The 21362-nt window shown below is 40.5% G+C and overlaps 2 protein-coding genes across 3 annotated transcripts; both read left to right on the top strand.

The window, feature by feature from the left end:
• Positions 1–8: 8 nt before the first annotated feature.
• WDR82 (WD repeat domain 82) lies at positions 9–4694 on the top strand. The gene is made up of 9 exons (XM_053469656.1): positions 9–579; positions 668–765; positions 1145–1211; positions 1917–2016; positions 2893–3009; positions 3100–3255; positions 3344–3413; positions 3496–3638; positions 4120–4694. Exons 1-9 carry the CDS (start codon positions 419–421, stop codon positions 4147–4149), a joined length of 942 nt encoding a protein of 313 aa, XP_053325631.1. The 5' UTR covers positions 9–418; the 3' UTR covers positions 4150–4694.
• Positions 4695–6559: 1865 nt separating this feature from the next.
• TWF2 (twinfilin actin binding protein 2) lies at positions 6560–19925 on the top strand. Of its 2 annotated transcripts, none has more exons than XM_053468762.1 (9): positions 6560–6688; positions 12071–12148; positions 15077–15255; positions 16161–16256; positions 16561–16665; positions 16828–16953; positions 17762–17912; positions 18011–18132; positions 18913–19925. In XM_053468762.1, exons 1-9 carry the CDS (start codon positions 6664–6666, stop codon positions 19078–19080), a joined length of 1050 nt encoding a protein of 349 aa, XP_053324737.1. In that variant the 5' UTR covers positions 6560–6663; the 3' UTR covers positions 19081–19925. The 2 variants fall into 2 exon arrangements, with proteins under 2 accessions (XP_053324737.1, XP_053324738.1); XM_053468763.1 differs by lacking the exon at positions 6560–6688 and adding an exon at positions 10699–10739.
• The last annotated feature ends 1437 nt before the right edge of the window (positions 19926–21362 follow it).

Genomic DNA, 21362 nt, shown 5'->3' with positions numbered 1-21362 from the left:
TCCTTTCCGGCTCCAGGGGCAACATGGCGCAGACAATGAAAGCGGAGAAGTAGCGCGAAATCTAAGCCGAGTGACCGGGAAGGATCGACGGAAAGGAATCTACCGACTCTGAAGCATCGGATCCACAGCACCATTTTCTGTCTGTTCAGACGTCACCCGAGCCTGAGACGCTTGTAATCCACGGGCATCCAAAAGCGTGGCCCTGGTGACCCGGAAATCCGATTTTTCTACTATTTTCACCGTTATTTCTACCCTACTGTATTCATTTCCTATTTAACCCCGTTTTACAAGAAACTCATAACACATACTGGTGTCATTTGCCCATCTCTTCTATGCCATAAATTCCCATCCCCCCCCCCAGTCCTCCAGCACACCGTTTCTGGACCATAGGGGTGCAGAGTCCACCCTTGATGCAACCATGAAGCTCACCGATAACGTCTTACGCAGCTTCAGGGTCGCAAAAGTTTTTCGTGAAAATTCTGACAAAATCAACTGCTTTGACTTCAGTCCCACTGGCGAAACGGTGATATCAAGCAGCGACGATGACTCTATTGTGCTTTATGATTGCCAGGAGGGCAAGTGAGTACAGCAGATCATCAATTAGTAGTGGTTGTGATCGTGGTTTTTTTTCTAGCGTCGGTGACGCTGTTGTCTTCTGTCTTGACAGGCCCAAGAGGACGTTGTACAGTAAAAAATACGGCGTGGATCTCATACGTTATACACATGCAGCCAACACAGTAGTGTACAGTTCCAACAAAATCGATGGTATGTGGTTTGTAGCACTTGGGGAACAACTGGATTGTTATTTTTTTAACGTATCGTTTTAGGGCCTTTCTTGACTATTCAGCAGTTTAGGTCCATGCCTGTGGCGATGCTTCATCCATCAGAATGCTTGGATCTGGGCTGAGGTAGTTGTTTGTACAGTTTAAGGGTCTACGGCACCACCCTCTCTTGGAGATAACTGTACAGACTACTGCCTTGCCTGGGACATGGCACAGTCTACGAGGAATCCGCACGTGGACGGGACTCATCGTGAAACTGTAACCGAGTGAAGATCAGAAAGATAATGCTAACAGTCTGATTTAATTACTTTGTAACGTGTAACCGAGAGGCTCTTGTTTCAGCTTTTTATAATTTCTTGCAGATACTATACGCTACCTGTCTCTTCACGATAATAAATACATACGTTACTTTCCGGGACACAGCAAAAGGTGAGCTATGTACTAAAGCATGAAGTACAATAATGAACATTGCCAGACGATCCATAATATATGTAGCGTCAGCGAATGCATGTTTTCAAACATGCCGTTGCTTCTGCAAACCAATTCTTTATTCACATGGAAGAAACTGTTCAGGCCGACTCTTGTGTAGTGTAGCTACCTGTTGGCTGTCCTAAACCTCCAAACAATTAATTTTCTTGTACACGGATGCAAACATTTTTCTGAATCAATACATGAACAACATTTTGGCAACTTAAAGAAAGTTGGACTCGTGTATTGGTGTCGTCTCCTCGATATGCAGCTCCGCATTTCATTTTCAGTAGCTTCTGTTTAAGGAACTACAAATGTATCGACTAAAACAGTTTGTTTTAAAAAGAAAAAAATAGAAACTGTATGCTTGACCTCTTATAGTCGGTGTCTGTTATTTAGATCTGGGCCACGTAAAGTCCTGGCTGTTCTCGTGAGGCGAACCCTGCATGGCTAGGGATATGTGAAGAATGGCTTTGAGAAATCCTATAATACGTTGAGAAGAGCATGCCCTCCTTTTTTTTGATTTTTCATTTCCCCTTATTGCTTTAATCCGGCGAGGCTTTGGGGAGAACAAGATTTAAATCATGTTTTTATTTTCTATGTTGGACACTGACTCCTAAAAAAGTATTCATGGTTATTTCATAGTTATTTGCTTCTTTTCCACAGAGTAGTTGCCTTGTCTATGTCTCCTGTTGATGATACGTTCATTTCCGGGTCATTGGATAAAACAATCAGACTTTGGGACCTTCGCTCTCCCAACTGCCAGGTTAGTACTAAAGGAATACTAACAAGTCAGCCTCCCCAATGTGTTCTGTTCAGAACTATAGAAGCTGCTGACTGATTGCACTTTTCCATCGGTATATATTATATTTATTTAAAGCAGGCTGTTTTGATTTACTCAAAATATATATTTTTTCTCTTTCACATAAGACCAGTTTGCTAAATGGCCAGTTACTGAGTGCTTTCCCTTTTATGTGCTTGTGTTTCCAATTCATTATCTTTATTCTATGTTTTAGAATAGTGGCCGCTTATTTCCGTGGCTGGGAATGCCTTCATTTAAAAAAAATATATACTTTTAGAAACAGTTTCTCGGCTGCGATATGAATAAAGTGTAATGATTTCACAAATAATGGGGCTTTGGCTTGTATTGTCTTTATTGGAATTCCCCGTTAAGCTTTTCTTGGCTTCACTTTCAAAAATACAGAGAAAGTTGTATCTTAAGGTTCTGTTAATGACTTTAGTAGTTGGTAGCTATGAGCCCAAAACCGATTTCTCTAGATTGTAAGCTCCTTTGAGCAGGGCCCTCCTTACCTGTTTCTGAAAGTCAACTTATGTTATATACTGCTTATTTACCCATGTATATAGCGCCATCATATTCAGCAGCACCGTACAAACAATGATAATTAAATACGCATTTTTGCATCTGAATGGTAATTATTATTATATATTGGTTAAATCTGGAGGGGAAGTAACCTTTAAACTATAAAATCTCTTTTTAAAAAATCATTCAATGAAAATATTCTTCCTTTTTGCACCCCCTCTTACGAGGAAGTTTCTTAAAACCGACCGTCCATTTTTTATAATATGTTGTGTTTCCCTGCTTAAGACCTATACGTTTCTAATTGTCTTGTGTCTCTTGTAGGGCCTGATGCATCTTCAAGGGAAGCCTGTATGTTCCTTTGATCCGGAAGGTCTTATTTTTGCAGCTGGGGTCAATTCTGAGACCGTCAAGTTGTATGATCTTCGGTCATTTGATAAGGTGGGTTTTTTTTAATGTTTAGATAAAGGCATTTGGTTACTTCTAAGTAACGACGTGTAATTTTTTAAAAATGTTTAACGACTGTTCTAGGGTCCGTTTGCCAACTTTAAGATGCAGTACGACAGAACGTGTGAATGGACAGCTCTAAAATTTAGCAACGACGGCAAACTAATCCTACTCTCTACCAATGGTGGCTTCCTCAGACTGGTTGATGCCTTTAAGGGGGCTGTTCTGCACACATTTGGGGTGAGTATTTTTTAAACTTTTATGCAATATGCAACATTGGGTTGTTGAAATAATATTTAATATTAATTTGTGTCACTCTTTAATACAGGGCTACAACAATAGTAAAGCAGTCACCCTGGAGGCCTCATTTACTCCAGATTCACAGTTTATTATGATTGGTAAGATGCCCCATTTTTTTTATCTATTTTTAGACTCTTTGGTCATAAAACTGCCTTTTCTCATTATACATCTTTTTTGCAGGTTCAGAGGACGGCAAAATCCACGTCTGGAACGGAGAGAGTGGGATGAAAGTGGCCGTGCTGGACGGTAAACACACCGGTCCCATCACATGCTTACAGTTCAACCCCAAATTCATGACTTTTGCGAGTGCATGTTCCAATATGGTAAGAATTGTTCCTCATTTGTTCTGTGCACAGTAGGCCAAATTTGGTAGAAATACCATTGTAATTGTAATGTGCAATTCTTAAACGGGGGAACATTCATGATCACGCCAAACTTTCCAGTTGAAGCACTGTTTAAAAGTAGTGCTATTTTACTGCAGGGCTCTATTTGCCTGCCTATGAAATATTGTCAGTGGTCCTGCAGAGGGGAGAAACTCTTCTCCTATACAGATTTTCTTAACTTGGTGCATTTGATGGCAAACTTATATTGGCTTCCTATATTTAGTTTTAATGTCTCATTCTGTTGTAGTAAAGGGGCACTGCACTATTGTAAAAATATATTTGTAGTGTACAGTTGATACAGATTAAGCTCTTCTGAAATCCCTTTCAGAGTTTATTAACCCATCGGTTTCATTCTGCATCTGCCAACTTCCCTTTTTTTTTGGTTATTTTAAGCAATCTGCTTGTTTTCCCTATTCTGCAGGCTTTCTGGCTTCCGACCATCGATGATTAATGTTGGATGTGCCCTTCTAAAAAGCATAAAAGGAAATAAGTAGATTCTTTCATGATACTCCTGGCATTTCTGAAGATTATTCCACCCAATCAACGAGAACAAGCACAAAAAGACATTGTTCCACCAGAAGTCCAAGTATTATCACTTTCCATCAATGTTGACAATTGACACATCAACTTGCCAAAACAGATACTCTTCCCGTCCCTGCATTGGGGCTACCAGTGTTTCTTCTTCTCCAACATGGGGTGTGACATTTCAGAACTTTTTTTACAAGGACATCTGTCATCTACTTAACTTGTTTAACCGCCTCATTCTTCATTTTGGATTTTTTTTTTTTGAGGCCTTTTTAACTTCTGTGGCAACCGTTTTTATGCGTTTCCTTCCATTTGTGCCACCTGTATGTTGATATGCTGTGGGTCAGGTTTTCTCCTTCCTGTAGATGCTAAAGATGTTCATGTTGGCAAAATGTTGTGACTTTTTTGTTTACATTTTATTTTGACATCAGACCTGTTCTTCCATGGCTATTTAAATCACCTGTGAATCGATCGACTGTTTTATTTCATTCACGCTTTTGCTGAGAGTGAATTATAATCCATGGAGAATCCATGCAAGTGCAGCAATCCGGGAACTATCCTGTCGTACTCTTTAAACGAAGAGAGACTAAAAGGCACGATTTTAAGCATCTGAAATGTTAATGGTGCTGTCCCACTTGGTAAATTGCACCCTCTACTTAAGCAAATATACAATTTTCTGCCGACTACCTTAGATGTGGAACGGACGGTGTTTGTCTTCAGTTGGCGGTTGGGTTATATCAACACACTCTCCAGTTGCCCAGCTTTACAGCGCCAGTTACTCATCTTTTTGTGGGTGCTTTAAACAGAGATGCCAGTGTTAAAACAAATCTAAACCCACGTGTTTCTGTTGCATGATACACTAGCTTTGGAGAGAGCATCTCAACGCAGAAGCTGCTTTACAAGCAAGGGGTTTTTTAATAGTTTGGTTTCCGGGAAGAAATATTTCTTTATCCACTGAAGCTTATTGGAATATCTTTTCCTTGGAGCATCCTACGTTGCCAAATTTGAAAATGTTACTGAGGGTGCGTTGCAAGTCAGGCACTATTCTGGTTTTGGTGTTAGAGTTGCGATCTTGGTCTCGGCAGTTTTCGATTGGCATAAGCTGTTTTCCATATACTGATGCTCTATAACGATAGGGATTTATGTATGCAGGTTGCAGGAAGTTGGTTTTTGCTCCTTCTGTGTCCAAAAGTCCAGCATTTTTTTTTGTAATCCCTGCTTTGAAAGATAACTATAAATCACGGAAGATAAAATTGCACAAATGTAAGGTCTAGTGAAGAACTGGCATCTTTGGTTCTGTCTACCACCATAAAAGCAGTATTTAAGAGAGCGTTTCTGCCTCCATACTGTTATACAGTCGATAAATACATTCACAGCTGTGTACATAAGAATTTATATATTGTAGTGTGTTTATCACCTTTCCATGAAGGTAAATGGTCCACAGCTGTTTCTTGTAAATTGTTTTATTTTTTTTTTACATAAATAATAAAAAAATGGCTGAAAAATGTTTAGTTGCCTGTGATTTATGGGGTACTTTTACTATTTTTACAGTTTTACATATGTTTACAGTCTAGGCATTTATTGATTTAATATGTATAGTGCTTTAGGGGAAGTGTAAGAAGCAAAGTATTCATAAAGGTAAAATTATTTATAATAGTTATATATCACTACCTTATTCCGCAGCGCTGTACAATAGGTAAACAGGACATGACAAGTAGTTTATATTATAACAATTAGACTTACAGAAACAGGTGAGGACGACTCTTGTTGAGGATCAAAGTAGAAACACTTTACCAAAAGTTATTTCCTGCATTGAAAAACTTAGTCTGTATATTGTTAGATAATCGCATTTCCCAAAGTTGGGCTTTTATTAGTAGAAGTCATTTAGCAAAATATTTTTATTGCACATAATAACATATGAACATATTTGCTGTTTAAATACATTGATGTATTGGTTTGTATTACTCTGTCCTTCCAAAGACCTAACGAAATAACACCCTACAAGAGTTATTACCCTGTCCTTGCTTCCTATTAATGGATCTACTTGCTTATGGAATGCCGTTCTGCTCAGATAACGCAAACTTTTATTTTAAATTAATCAATGGGAGGGGACAGTCACCATTAGCATGTACGTATATCGTTCTGCGTGCAGGAGCGTGCAACAAAATACTACACCACCCACAATGCTCGGCGTCAGGAGTGAATTTCCCAGCATGCTGATCGGTCACTCCTCTGAAAATAAGCGCTCGAAGGTTACGTGCAGCTAGCGACGCCCACAAGCGCAAATCATTGTCTCGACGCGCATCAAACCCACCTAAGCCCCGCCCCATACACGCGAGCCTGTCTTGCCTCACCTAACGGCCCCGCCTCCAGTGAAGCCACGCCCTTCACCGCAGGCCCGCCAGCCGCTCCCTATCCTCGAGCTGTCAGAAGCCGGACCATGGCGCATCAGACCGGGATTCACGGTATATACCGACCGCCGCACAGCTACATTCCAGCATTCCGTTATAAGCAGCTGTCACCCTAGGCACCTATACACAACCTGCACACAGCTGTATACAGTAATCAATATATCTATACATCGTATACTATTTTATACACACCTAGGTGTGTATGTATATAGAAGTGTGTGTATATAATGTGTTTTATTGCAAGGATTTCTATGTATATATAGATATATGTATGGTATAATATTTTATACACACACATAGATATAGCTGTGTATGTATATATAAATGTGTGTATATAATGTTTTATTGCAAGGCTTTGCATGTTTATATATATATGTGTTTATATATAGTTATATATATCGTATACTATTTTATACACAGATATAGATCATGTGTGTGTGTATATATATAAGTGTGTGTGTGTGTATTATGTGTTTTATTGCAAGGCTTTGTATGTGCGTGTATATATATATACCGGTATATAGATAGATAGATATAGACAGATGTAGGTACTGCTTATATATATCTATATATGGTTACAGTATAATTGTTTCGTGGTGGAATTGGTTCCTCTCATGGTTTTGGGAACACGTCTGTAAATATGTTGCGGTGCGAGAATAATATTTTTGCATCACTAACTATTTGACAGACGGACAGTGAACATTCTCAGCAGGTTATCCAAACAATCCGGGACCTGAGAAACAATGTTACCAACAGCAAGCCATGAGTGCGAGTAAAAGCCAGGTGCGTGGCTGCAGCCCACGGGGGGGGGGCGAGTAGAGGCGGGGTGCGGGGCTACAGCCCGCGTGGGGCGAGTAGAGGCCGGTTGCGGGGCTACAGCCCGCGTGGGGTGAGTTGAGGCCGGTTGCGGGGCTGCAGCCCGGTTGGGGCGAGTAGAGGCCGGGTGACAGTCGCTGCTTTTGTGTGGACTTGGCTTGTAATTTTGGATCTTCCTCGATTTGTATCCTCGTTAATCGCAGCATGATGTGGTTAGCTACATCATATTTGACTGATTGTTATGGGAGTTGCAGTACACCATGACCCGTAAACAGATGTAAATGATCCGGTGAAATGTCTATCGGTGCCGTCTGTCTGCCGTCTGGTGATATCTTAGGCTATTCCTCGGTAGGCAGCCATGGAGCGGCTGTAATGGGAATAGGAAGAATCGGCCCTTTTGGCCGACGTCCTCAATAGGGAAAGTATGTTTAAAGGAAGAAAAAGTACAACAAAAGTCTTAAAATATTACTTCACTGAGAGGGTAGTAGGTGCATGGACTAGCCTTCTAGCAGAGGTGGAAGAGGTTAGTACAGTGAAGGCATTTCATTATACATGTGATAGGCAAAAGGTTATCCTAAATATAAGATAAGGCCATGGACTAAGGAAACGATTCAGAATTTGGGCAGACTGGATTATTTGCCAACGCATTCTATGTTTCTTTTTGGCCCATCGAGTCTGCCCATTATTCCTGTAGAGACTCGGATCTTTATCAGTCCTTGGTCGCGTCTTAGAATCCGGAAGCTTTATGTCTGTCCCGTGAATGTTTCAATTCCTTCGCGGTATTAGCCCCCAAGGCTTCTGACTGAAGTCAGTGGTTAGAGACGGGCGAGCTGGCAAAAGTATGGCATGAAGTGAACGAGGGACGTGCCACCCTCCGATCCAATTCATGGAGCTGAGCCAAATCTCTCCGTCAGCAGCCTCCAGCCTCCTGCGTGCGTCGGGAAGGAGACCACAAGAGGCCGCTGATAAGGAGTAATGTGCCCATAGGTAATTCATACTTCTCTCCCTACTCCTAGACTACGCCTGCCCAGCAACATCCACAATACCGCTCAACCTTGTTAGATATTATTGACCTACAGGCTTCTTCTAGGTGACAATCTGTTTAAAAAGACAATATTCTTATAAGAAAAAAACCCATAATGTTTATTGCCTGTTAAATAGTGTATTTGCAGTGACCTTTATATTCTTTTTGGTATAACATGTTCGTATTTTCATGTTCTCTATGATATATTTTTCTCATGTGAATTGCTTGTCACAGCCCCCCCCCACGCAGGCACCACCCAAATTCACACTTGATGGTTTCAGCATGTCCTGTCTTGAAGATCTTACATTATTCTTTGAAATTTTCCCAGCGCCAGCAGGCAGGAAGTTGTAGACCCCACGGATTCACGTTGTGTAAATAAATGCTTATTCCTAAGAGAATCCTCTTAAAGGGACTCTCCAGTGCAGCCACGCAGTCCCACCAATAAAGAATGCATGCTAAAATACCTTAAAACTGCTTTTAATTGGTATTCTTTAGCTGAAATTAAAAAAAAAAACAAAAAAACACTTGCCTTTAGAAGAGCTGCAGAGCAACTACCCCATACCCCCTACATCTCCCACAAGCCAATGAGCTTGGGGGCAAGAAAGTGCTATTGAATGGATAGTAGTTGGGTAGAATAATAGAGATGGAAAAGTCGGTCAAAACGGGGCACAAATCCAGCTTGGGTCAAGATCCACCCTCGGGAGACACAGGTCCTTTTATTTATTTTTAAATGTTTTATTTATGGTTTTTCATACAGTTAATAAATATAATAAACATAAATACATTAAGACACAAAAAACAACATAAATAAATAATAATAAAAAAAAACAATGTGTGGGCAGCCATAGTAATTGTCCATAAAGTCGAGAGCCATCAGGATGGCCATGGGCTCTCTTAGAATTAGGGATCCTGGTTTTAAGAGTCACCCATTGGTCGGATGGGCACTCATTACGATTCACATTCCTTCCACGTTAGCATGTTTAGCACTGTGTTTCCAGCCGTGGATATCCATCTACCGGGTCTTTTGATGCTAAAAAAGAATCTTGGGGTGCAAACCCTGCGCCATGTGGGGGGCTTCGTATCCTGGGTATGCCCAGCGTACCCCAAGCAGGATTGGAGTAGGAGCGATCTGTACTTTTTGACCTCTTTCAGAAATATAATCGGTTGTTCGACTAACAACTGAACAGAATAAGTAATGAATGAGTTTCTTTTTTTTTCTGTATTCTGGAAGGGAAGCCATTTATTTTTTGAAGACGACGTTTTGAAAATGTGGTATAAATTATAGCGAGGGTGCAAAGTCAGTGCGACCAGGAACTCGCAAAATATGTGCTATGTGTAATAGCTCCGCTAGTGCTGCATCAGAAACAATTTCTACCGCGTCCCCCTGAATTCCAGCTCTCCCACGGCTGAGTGGGCCGAGTTGTTTTGAAGTTTCAGTGACGTAAGTGTGGAAAATCCAGATGCAGCCTTTTGAAACAGTCTATTTTTATCTTACTGCTACCAGCCCTTTTTTCTGTAGGGTGGCAGAGTGTATGGCAGCTTAAGGTTTAAAGGGTCAGTTTAATGTCTCTGACACCCCCCCCCCCTTAAAGAAGAATGCATATTTTTTAATACTCAACATTAAAAAAATTAAAAAAACTTTCCTGACCTAGACGCAACATCTAGGTCAGGAAAGTTTTTTTTTTTTTGCCGCAGTAGCCTTCCACCAGAGTGGGCCAACATTTTTTGCCACTCATTGGCTGCTTGAATCAGCCAATCAGCGAAAGGAAAGCCTCTATTTCCATTCACGTGCAGAGAGATGCGTTCGGCTGAACATCTGCACAGAAAGTAGCTGATGGCTGAGGGTACGCTAAAGAGTTAAAGGGACCCTGCCGGTCTCCAATGCATTGAAGCGCATGTGATATCCGACAATTCAATAATAAGATTAACGCACGTCGCCACAAAAAGGTACAGGAGGAGAAGAGGGCCCTGCTGTTGCAAACTTACTGTGAGGGTCCGGTTTTTTGTGGAATGGATGTTGCAATGTTATGACATCAGCTGTGCGCCAAAACCACATCCAAGTGTGACTTTAGATGATACAACGCTTGTTATTTCAGTAGCCTACAACTACACGCTCAAGGAAATGTTCTTATTTAGAAATGTGCGCAGATTGTAGAATTCCTTTGTAGAACGAGCTTCCAGCTACGCAAATAGTCAACTGGGCAAACATTTTATGTCTTGGCAGTTTCACTTTGAAGAGCAGATCTGTAGAGCTAATACCGACAGGTAATGTGTATAGCGTGGGGACCTGCTGTTTGCTTATTAGCACAATTTGCAAAAGTCCCGTGGGCTTTCGGGCTGCCGCGAGTTTGCCTTCCTCTTGTTGCCGCCACAGGAAGGAACTTGGCTTCTTGAACTGACTGCATGAGTGTGTTAACATTGTGCAAGTCACTGTGTCTAATACACTAAAATTAGCCTATAAGTCAATGCTGATGAAAATGTTTGCCAAAACGTCGTGACCGGGCATGAACTCACCCCTGAAAGGTAAGGGGGGGGGCTGTCTTGGGCTCACCACCTTGTTAAGCTCTGCAACTTGGTAGCAACACTTAAACCGTACTGACGCAGGACATAAAACGAGAGAAATCAAAATGTGTCCTTCCCGGTAAAATGCTCTAGAAACTACTCCTACCGTCTTACTCTGTAGGACTTGCGCTAGTTTTGAGTGATCCGTTTCCAAGAGATTATCCCAGCCAAGCTTCTCAAAGTTAACTCTGATAACTGAGTGCTTCCGGGGTGTGTTAATGTATTGACATCACATAGTACTGCGCACCTAGGAGTAACATAATGGTTTGCTGGAGTTTGCTGGAGGTATTAAATGACAGCTCGCTCTCCAGCTATGGTAGTCTGTGCCTTCAACTCTAATCACGTTGGTGTTTATGAGTCAAAATTGCCTTGTTTGTTTGTTTCCTTTGTTGTATGGCTCTTAAACATCTTCACTGTCACTGAGATGTAAAAGGGATTCATTCCTTTGGCGTGTGACTTTTTAGTGTGTGATGGATCACCAGCTACGACTGTCCGGGTCACATCTTAATGAGCCGTAGGCTATTTCTATTGCTATATATATAAATATAGGTTGTGTGTCCAAGAGACATTATGTGTTCCTGTGTCACTGTCACAAGGTATTTATGAAAACATTATGAAACATTCTGCAGGAGGGGGCTGCTCGTAGGAAAAGAAGGCATGGGGTGCTGGGATTGGACTATAATCCCCCTGCTTTATTCTAGATCTTCAAGTCATACCATAGTGTTGCGCTGATGTAACACAGTTCCTTGTTTCCTCATAGCAAAGCCGTGGTATTAAATATACTTACTGTCACTTAGATCTCATTCCTACCCCCCCTGCCTCTCATCTTCTCCAAAGCCTCAGCTATATTTGGGATTTTGTGCTGCCGGGATGGTGATCAAGTTTAGCACATGCTCTCATACAGTACTTGGAGCTGATCTGTGGCAGACGCTCTGATTGTCCTCTCCGAGGCGTTGCTGGAGTGCGTTGTTGGTGGACTTTAACTTGCCCCGTTTTTGATTGCTGACTTATCGGTATGTTCTTGGTTCTTGCAGCTACACCAGAACTGAAGGATTTCTTTGCAAAGGCCCGCAATGGATCTATCCGACTCATTAAAGTGGTTATCGAAGACGGTGAGTTGTAAATTACTAAAAAAAAAGTGCTGTGGGGGTATCCAAGAAGGGGAACCTCAAAGAAACAGCGGACTTCTCCTGGTGAGAAGGTGACCTAGCCATATTTTCCCATTTGGGGACCTTTTTAATATTTCACTGTTAAATGGTATATATACATACATATACTCCTGTTAACATTTTGTGTGGAATATGATGGTGCTATATAATTAAATATTAATAATAATAATTAGGTTTTGATTTTGCTCATCTATCTCTCACCCACACTACCTTTTCCTTTAACAAATTTAACAAAGAGCCAGTGGGTTCTTTTCCCATGCACTTGCGTATGCTTTGGGAAATTAGAAAAAAAGATAATGAAAAGCTAATAAAAATAAAATTACAAAAAAACTTACATTAAACTGTTTAAATATAAGATATTTTTTTTTTAAGAATCTTACTACTGTCTGATTTTCATTTGGTAACCAAAATAAATAAATCAATTCCTTTGAAATAAAACCAAATTTTATTTTTCTGCTACCCTTAGTAAAATAACACACATAGGGCCGTAGGGAGTAAGTCGGAGGCTGTGAATTCAGTTAGACGGATCTACCTAGTTGTGTAAATGAGGGAGCAATAAAGAAGTGGCTAAAAAGCAGAGCCAAAAGCCAACTCATGGAAAATGTTTGCGAGGCCGTCTGGAATGTGCCAGCTGAGAATAGCAGAACCGAGAGGGATAAACACGTTGGCTAATTCTACCACGGGAGAAAGAGGACAGGGAATAAGCCACAGGGTAATGATTACAAGGTCAGCTCCCCTGGTACCCATCAGACCAAAGGTACCCCCATTTCACCATAAGGACCATCAGTCTGTCATAGAATAAATAGTACATTAAACACATTTCACATCATTTATTGGTTATCAAAACAATTAGCATTATTCCTCAATACACATTTTTCATGAGCTAACTAGATATACCGTATTGTGATGATTATTATTAATATATTTATCACCTTCATATTCCGTAGCGCGGTACAATGGGAAGACAGGACATAACAAGCAATATATAACATAAAAAAAGAGGAGGGCCCTGCTCGAATGAACTCTTTTGTTAACATTCTTCAAACTGCTTCCTGGATACATTTATTCACTACCATTAAACCCATTGTGTCTAGAGGAATAAGACATGTTAGAATGAAGTATGTTCTTGAAACTGTACATTCTTACATCTTCTAACAACCTCTGTATCTTCTCTTATTTATATATTTATTGGTAGTGCTTTATGAGTTTGTTCTATCATGTTTTTTATTTGACAATGCGTGGTTTATTGCAGCCATCCAGTTTATTAATATTATGACTGTTAGGTCTTAGACTTGGACATGTGTTTAAGGTTAAAGTGTGATGTCCTTAATGGTCTCTCTTCTTTGGCCTTTACAGTGCCTGAATCGTAGCTTGTGTTGACAGCGATGTAACAGCCTTTCCAGGCAGGATTATAATGTTTCCTTTATATCAATTAAACAAAGTCCTTCTGATGTATTAGTTCTCACGGCAGCCTTTGTTCTTGTGATGGTTATTAAAATGTCAGACCGTTAGTATGTTCCCTTTCAACAAATTATGTTCTGGATTGACCCATCCACCCATCGGTTATTGGATGTAAACCAGCATCTACACGTCACTGATGTAAACACTTTTGAAGTTAATAAACTTCTAAAAGTAGGATTTTGCGAGTCTGCAAGACATTGGTGGTCTTTGCTTAGTGGACAGGGGACAGGAAAAGGCCTTCCCCAAACCATTACCACAAAGCTTGAAGCATACAATCGTCTAACATGCCTTTGTATGCTGTAGCAATTCAAGTTCACTGGAACTGACACTGTTTTGAGGAAGAACCTTTCCTGTTCCAGCATCACTGCGCCCCAGCGCACAAAGCAAAGTCCATAAAGACATGGCTGGGTGAGTTTGGGGTGGAAGAACTTGAGTGGCTGTGCAGAGCCCCAATCTTAACCCCACTGAACACCTTTGGGATGAACTGGAACAGGGATTGAGAGCCGGGCCTTCTCGTCCAACATCAGTGCCTGACCTCACAAATGCTCTTCTGGATGAATAGGCAAACATTCCCACAGAAACTCTCCAAAACCTTGTGGAAAGCCTTCCCAGAAGAGTGGAAGCTGTTATAGCTGCAAAGGGGCGGGAGGTAACTCCATATAATGGCCCATGGTTTTGGAATGGGATGTCCAATAAATTCAAATAGGTGTGATGGTCTGGTGTCCACATACTTTTGGTCATATAGTGTATATAAAAAACCAACTCAACTTCTCTCTAGTTTTTTTTTTTTTTTATAATATCCCCGTTTCTCCTGCCATTAAGCATTAAAGCTGCTGTTCTATCTACTCTACTGACTTTTAAAAATATAGTATTTAGCATTAGAAACATAATTTCTGGTACTACTGAATTCCCAAACCTTTCCCAGAAATAATTGTTCATTCATTTGAATCTGTGCCTCATTCATAATTTTTGATGAATAGGTTGCTGCCTGAAAAAAAAAGAATCTTAAAAAGTTCTGTGTTGTATCTATGCTGCAATTAACCCTTCAGGCGTATTGTGTATTCCAGACAAGCCAAACGTCCCTTATATTTGCCACGATCCCTCAGAGCATATATCGGGACCCACAAGTGGATGGGGTACTTTAACAGATACATTTCAGAACTATGTTTTAGAGCGAGGAACCAGTTCACGATTGCTGATGCAGCAGTCAGTTATAAAGCAGTCAGACGCCCCCATACATTTTTGCCTGTCCCCTTTAAAGTAGGTACTTAGAAGAAGGGGTTAACGATAGGTTAGATGGCACATTGGGTATGACTGGGCACGTGGTGGCTAGTTAGTGATTTGCATCGATGTGGGATAACAGCCGCAATGTAATGATTCATTGTTTTCCTTTTCTTATTTGTGATGCAGAACAGCTGGTGTTGGGAGCTCACAGAGAACTCAAGCTACACTGGGATAAAGACTATGATGCCTTAGTGCTCCCACTTCTAGATGAGACCGAGCCGTGCTATATACTTTATCGCCTGGACAGCCAGAATGCGCAGGGATACGAGTGGCTTTTCCTATCATGGTCACCTGATCATTCTCCGGTAGGAGGCGCTTTTCTTTTTCCATTAAGTAGGCATAGAATTTTCACATCCTGATGGACGCATTTTCCTCTTATGCAGCTTCACTCTTATACTCCCCAATACGCAATAATGATGAAAACTCACTAATCTACGTAGCCTATGATTATGGATGAGCGTCTGCACTTTTTATGAAAGACTCCAGAAGACGTTATATGTCTGTTTACGTTTAAGACACTCTTGGCATGTATTGGGTTTTTGTGTATCTTCTCTTGCCCATTCCTGGAGATTGTTTTGTCGAAAATGACATCATGATGAATTAGGGGGTAGCTTTATTAGTGGGGGGGGGTTGCCTTCTTTTGGATCAAGAGTAGGAAGGTTAGCTAGAAGGGTTGAACAATGTAACTATGATGTGTATTTGAAGTACAGATCGCAACTGTGATTTCGGAAAATAAACTATTGTGATGTAACTAATTTTGGCAACTTTTCTTTGCAAAGCTAAGTACTATCGGAGTCCGTATAATCAGAGGCTCCCTCATGTGGCCTAATAACATTCCAACAACAGTATAATATCTGAGACACAGTCCCTGCTTCAAACCCATACTGAGCCTAATAAATGTGCCAATGAACTCGTCCTCATAGTGAACTAATTTATCAAAACTATAGCATTTTTATTTGCATTCAGTGTTATTTTAGCAATATTTGGTTAACAAGTTTTTAGAGCAGGACAATTAAAATATATTTTACATTGTAGAGCGTTTATTGTGTATTCAAGACTTTTAATCTAGTTTGGTTAGCCTTTTTCCTTTTAACATTATCATCAGCTCTTAAATATTCTAACTACTTTAGCTGAACGAGACCAAAATGTCGTGTATCGCTGGCTCGGTGAAAGGTGGTAATTCCGTTTTCTGCTTGTTCTTTGTTGTCAGGTAAGACTGAAGATGTTGTATGCAGCCACAAGAGCCACCGTGAAGAAAGAGTTTGGGGGAGGACACATTAAGGACGAGCTGTTTGGGACCGTACAGGTCTGTCTATAAAGTTTTGGGGTTTGGTTGGTGATGAAAAGAGTTTGCATTAGGGAAAATTTCCGGTCTGTCCAAGGACAAAAGACATTGCTGACCAGGGCCTAGCTACATCCAGCTGGTGGTTGTGTCTTGTTCATATACCTGAATTACAAAGGTGTTCTGACTTACGGGTGGTGTGGAGGGTTCTGTGGTAAATGCCTGCCTTCATCGAAACCTTGATTTGACCATAATGTCTCTGCTAAATGATGTTTAGGGTACGTTAGTAAGAGACTTTCATGAACGACCATTGCATTTCACTTGACAGGAAGACATTTCTCTGAGCGGCTACCAGAAACACGTTTCCTCCTGCGCAGCTGAAGCTCCACTCACTGCAGCAGAGAGAGAGTTACGGCAGATCAAGATCAACGAGGTGAGTTGTATGTTAGAAATCGATCTATAAAAGCATTTTACACATTACAGTGATTGTTATATATTTTTCATCTGTTTTTTTTTTTGTTGTACGTCTGTTGTAGAGCCTTATTGACCCTTATTGATTATAATTTTTTCTGATAATCTTGTGTTTTTCTCAAAGGTGAAAACAGAGATAAGTGTGGAAAGCAAACAGCAGACCCTCCAAGGACTTGCCTTCCCTCTCAGGCCTGATGCTGAAGAGGCCATCCTGCTGCTGAAGCAAAAGAAAATCAATTACATACAACTGGTGTGTGCCATATTATACCCCAGCCACTGGCCAACGTATTTACCCCTCTCCAACCAAACAGAAAGGGCCTCGTTCTTGTCAAGATGTCTTCCACCCATCTTCCAGCCAGCAGCATAAAGGGGCATAGTCTTCTCAGACCTAAGACTGCTGATTTAGAGGGGCAGCAACAGGGGCGCAAAACTTGGGGCATATTAACTCTGTTGGGCAGTCGGGCTCCCTGGTGTTTCATTGCTCATTACCCTGACCAGCCCCTTCGCACTATGGAGGTCTGTGCTTAATGAGCACAGACTCTATAGAATGCTCTTCCCATCGCTGCGTACACCACGATCTGATGTCATATTCCAGGTCTCAGTAGAGACAACGGCTGCGGAGGTAGGTTTTGGCGGGTGACTGGGGCACCAGCCTGGGTCATGGCTGGGGCAACACCCAACCAATAATTATCTTTGATTTCAATCTCATTACCCAGCACCCTCATCTACAAATACGGTAGTACACACTGGCATTTTAAATGACCTCATTTTACATATAAATCCATTGTCACTTGTCGGTCATTTTTTTTCTTTAAACCCAGAGCTCCTTTATTGTATGTCTGCATTCATATCATTCGAAGTGGGGTAAAAGGTAGCCATGTAGCAAGGTTGCTTTTTAACCTCTAACTAATGGATTATTTTATTGCTCCTTTACTGGGATAATACTTGGTGTGTTCATGTTTTCCAACACCAAGACTTCTGTTCAACCATCATCACGGTCCTTCAGTCATTTCTTTTCAAGTTCTTATGACCCATTGCTGCCTTGTTTTTTTCCATAGAGATTGGATTTGGAGAAGGAGACCATTGACTTGGTGCATACAAAGCACACAGAGATCCAAGACCTTCCTTCAAGGATCCCCAAGGATTCAGCCCGATACCATTTATTCCTCTACAAGCACTCTCATGAAGGTGACCACCTGGAGTCTGTGGGTGAGGACCTTTGCTCAGTTTGCCAATACCTTATGTCCCCAAGGCCCTTTCTGTTTTGTATACAGATTATCAGATTATTTCTCCCTGTTTTTTTCCAGTCTTTATATACTCAATGCCAGGATACAAATGCAGCATAAAAGAGAGGATGCTTTATTCCAGCTGCAAGAACAGACTTCTAGAATCCATGGAACAAGAGTTCCAGCTGGACATTGTAAAGAAGGTAAATGCTTCATGCCTTATTATTCCATCAAACTGCAGGAACAGCTAAGAAGTCATTAGAGAAAATCTGTTGCCCTGTTGACAGCTGCACAATATATCTGTGTGTCTACTCGTGTTATATGTCTATGAGCTACAATTTAGCGGTTAACAAGAACATGGGGAACATCTATCAAGATGAAAGATATTTTTATATTATCAGAACAGAACAGAACAGACTTTCATTAATGATTAGGTTGTTTCATTAGGCCTGTATTGCATTAACATTATTTTTTGGTGATAGTCTCACTTTAAAGGTGCTTTCATGTACAATTCTTGGTAATTTGCAAAGAATTGTAAATCTTTGTATGAGCTCCTATTCTATAAACTCTTCAGCTGGTTTAAGGGCACCATTTTTCATTATGTTTTATAATAGGGCTAAAATATATTCTTTAAATTCTTCTTTATATTCTTCTTTTCTTTGGGGTTTGAAGTGGCAGATGAGCATCAAAAACAATAAACCAACTCTGACATACATACCATGCAGAGGTCTGCGTAGTCTGATGGCTTAATATAGCGTGATCTTTATACTTTAATCCAGTTAAAGATAGATAAACTTCAAATAGGCCAGGTGGAACAGCCTGGATTCAATCTTTAAAACCTACTGTGCAGAGTTCTATCACATTTTTGTAGTACTTCATGCTGTGTAGACTAGACATTTACTGGTTCCATGAGGACACGCTGGGTGTGCTCTGTCCCTGGATCAAGACATATTTTATTCCCACTGTAACTTTTTTTCTTCCAGATTGAAATTGAAGATGGTTCTGAGCTAACGTCCGAGTTCCTCTATGACGAAGTTCACCCAAAGCAGCATGCTTTCAAGCAGGCATTTGCCAAACCCAAAGGACCTGCAGGGAAGCGAGGCCAGAAGCGCCTTATAAAAGGGCCCGGTGAGAATGGAGAGGACAATTAACCACCGTGTTCACAAACTCGTCTCAGGCCTACCGAGTTGTGCCGGTGTCAAGGAACCACTGAGGTTCACTTTGCTTTTGTGCCATCAGACAAGATGAGCTGGTGTGTCGGCCATTGTGGAAATGTCTGCTTCCTTCTCATTGTTCTCTTCTTTAGATGTGGCTTTTTGATAAGGTCCGGTTAATGTCTATCTCTTTCTCCCTATGCCTGCATCAATGTCAGTTTCATGTAATACTTGAAATACATAATTCTCTCTGCACAGACATTTAATTGGCATGTTACCTGTTCACATTTCACAAGCAGATAGAGATCCCATGGTGATGGACAATGGCTGCTTGGTTACAATTATGCTATTTGTGCAGAACATTAAATACCCCCGGTATCCATATCTCTGCTGTGTTGCTCTGCCTGTGTTATATTAGTAATGGATCATTGTGATTCATGGGCGAGAGACATCATGCAGTATTATAGGTTTGAGCAAAATGTTAGTTTCAGATGGGTCACTACTATATAGCATTCTTATGAGTGGATGTCCCCATTGGCAAGAAAAGATTTAGTGGAATGGGTCTTTTTTTAAGCTGAATCACATAACCTTATGAGGATTGGATTTCGTTTTTCTGCCTCTTCCATATAATGTTTGCTGCCGGATTTCTTTAATTGCTACTGTTGCCATCGCAGACTGTTACATTAGCTCCTGGTGGTGGTGTACATTCCAGACAAAAGAAAGATTAGAGTCTACCTGGGAAATAATGTTCAGTAAATTATCCTACCATCTGCTCTGAATTTTCTAAAAAAAAAAAATGTATATTAAAAAGAAAAAATAAAAGTGATACTTTTTTAAAAATAGTTTGGTGTATCTTGATTTATGTTGAAGAATGGAATTGAGCTATGGCAGAGCTCTCTAAAACTTGGTCTGTAATGCCCAAACAACAAACCCGTTTGCAATCAAATGATGACTATAGAAACATCATAAGCATAAGATGGGTATTCCTCAAAGCAGATGTAGCATAAAGACTATTTAGAGCTACATTAACCCCTTCTCGTCCAGTGATATATGCGGTAAGGCACAAAAAAGCAGGAGGTGGGTGTCTGAAATATATAATTTTATGTGTGATGGACAGTTAGTCATGAATTTTAGTCCAAAGTCCTACTGCATATTTAAAAATAAAATAGGGTACACAAAAAAATAAAATAATTAACAGTTATACCATCAGTACGGAGAACTGTGCTGAGACAGTACCAGGCACCCAAGAGACCAATCAGGTCAGGCTTGGATTCCCCACTAGAATGCCACCCTGGAAATCCAGCCCTGAAAGTGATAAAGCGGATGGATCAAGGTAAAGTACACAAAGAACAGAGCTCCAAATGTAAGTTGAACAATAAAAAAGTTAAATATATTTAGCTAAATCTTTTTCTTCTGTTCTGGAGATCTGGAGTCATAACTCCGGTAATCATTTGAGCCTCAGATAAGTCATCTACCAGAACCTTGATGCAACCTTCTTCAGGTACCTCCTCAGCACCATTAGATGGATCAAGTAGGAAGGTTAGGTAGAAGGGTTGAACTTGATGGACTTAGGTCTTTTTTCAACCTTATGTACTATATATCTATGTTGCCAAATAATGTTCTAGAAGGTGACCGTATATTTTTAAACTGTTGCCCACTTTCTTCTAGTTGTGCATGTAGATTCTTCAGACAGAGGTTGAGATTTTCCAGATTTTAATTTGTATCATCAATCTAAAATACGAATAACATTTCGATTATTCTCTTAAGTGTTAGATTAGTGTAATCTCTTTCCGAAGGTGTTCCAGTTGACATAGACTTATTGTAATCAATGAGAGCATTAGAGGAGCCCACACTGTTTTTAAGGATTTGGTATGATTCCGTATAAAAGTAAATCACATTGACTAATTGTAGCTCTTGTGACCGAAGCAGAATATTGTTGAATCAATTTTGTTGACTAAAGGACAGGTATGTAGGAGAAAAGTACTGACTTTCTGCAATAAGACAATGATTTCCAACATCCGTGACACCGCAGGTGTGTTAAGACAACAACGTGATTTATGATTTATGTCTAAGTTAAGAGAGATTTGGCAAAAAAAATGACGATTGCTGAGAAGTGGAAGGTAAATTTATTTAAGATAAACTGTGTTTAATCTTGTTTCATTACAGCGGATCTGTCACTTACCCCAGGCCTATGTTTTACAGTAAGGAAACCAATGAAATGCGTAAGGATTATTATAAATTATAACTGTGCATACAGTGGACATCTTTTTCCCAGGATC

The sequence above is a fragment of the Spea bombifrons genome, chromosome 6, assembly GCF_027358695.1.
Source record: "Spea bombifrons isolate aSpeBom1 chromosome 6, aSpeBom1.2.pri, whole genome shotgun sequence".
Classification (NCBI taxonomy): domain Eukaryota; kingdom Metazoa; phylum Chordata; class Amphibia; order Anura; family Pelobatidae; genus Spea; species Spea bombifrons.
The sequence above is the reverse complement of the archived record's forward strand: the minus strand, read 5'-3'. Positions and strand labels throughout refer to the sequence as shown.

What these genes read in the sequence shown, in the direction of transcription:
- WDR82 (XM_053469656.1), top strand. Translation starts at nt 419, where the DNA reads ATGAAGCTCACCGATAACGTCTTACGCAGCTTCAGGGTCGCAAAAGTT. An exon ending in TATGATTGCCAGGAGGGCAA is followed by an intron (nt 580 to 667) that starts GTGAGTACAGCA and finishes CTGTCTTGACAG; the next exon opens with GCCCAAGAGGACGTTGTACA. An exon ending in CTGTTCTGCACACATTTGGG is followed by an intron (nt 3,256 to 3,343) that starts GTGAGTATTTTT and finishes TCTTTAATACAG; the next exon opens with GGCTACAACAATAGTAAAGC.
- TWF2 (XM_053468762.1), top strand. Translation starts at nt 6,664, where the DNA reads ATGGCGCATCAGACCGGGATTCACG. An exon ending in GGTCACCTGATCATTCTCCG is followed by an intron (nt 15,256 to 16,160) that starts GTAGGAGGCGCT and finishes CTTTGTTGTCAG; the next exon opens with GTAAGACTGAAGATGTTGTA. An exon ending in GGCAGATCAAGATCAACGAG is followed by an intron (nt 16,666 to 16,827) that starts GTGAGTTGTATG and finishes TTTTTCTCAAAG; the next exon opens with GTGAAAACAGAGATAAGTGT.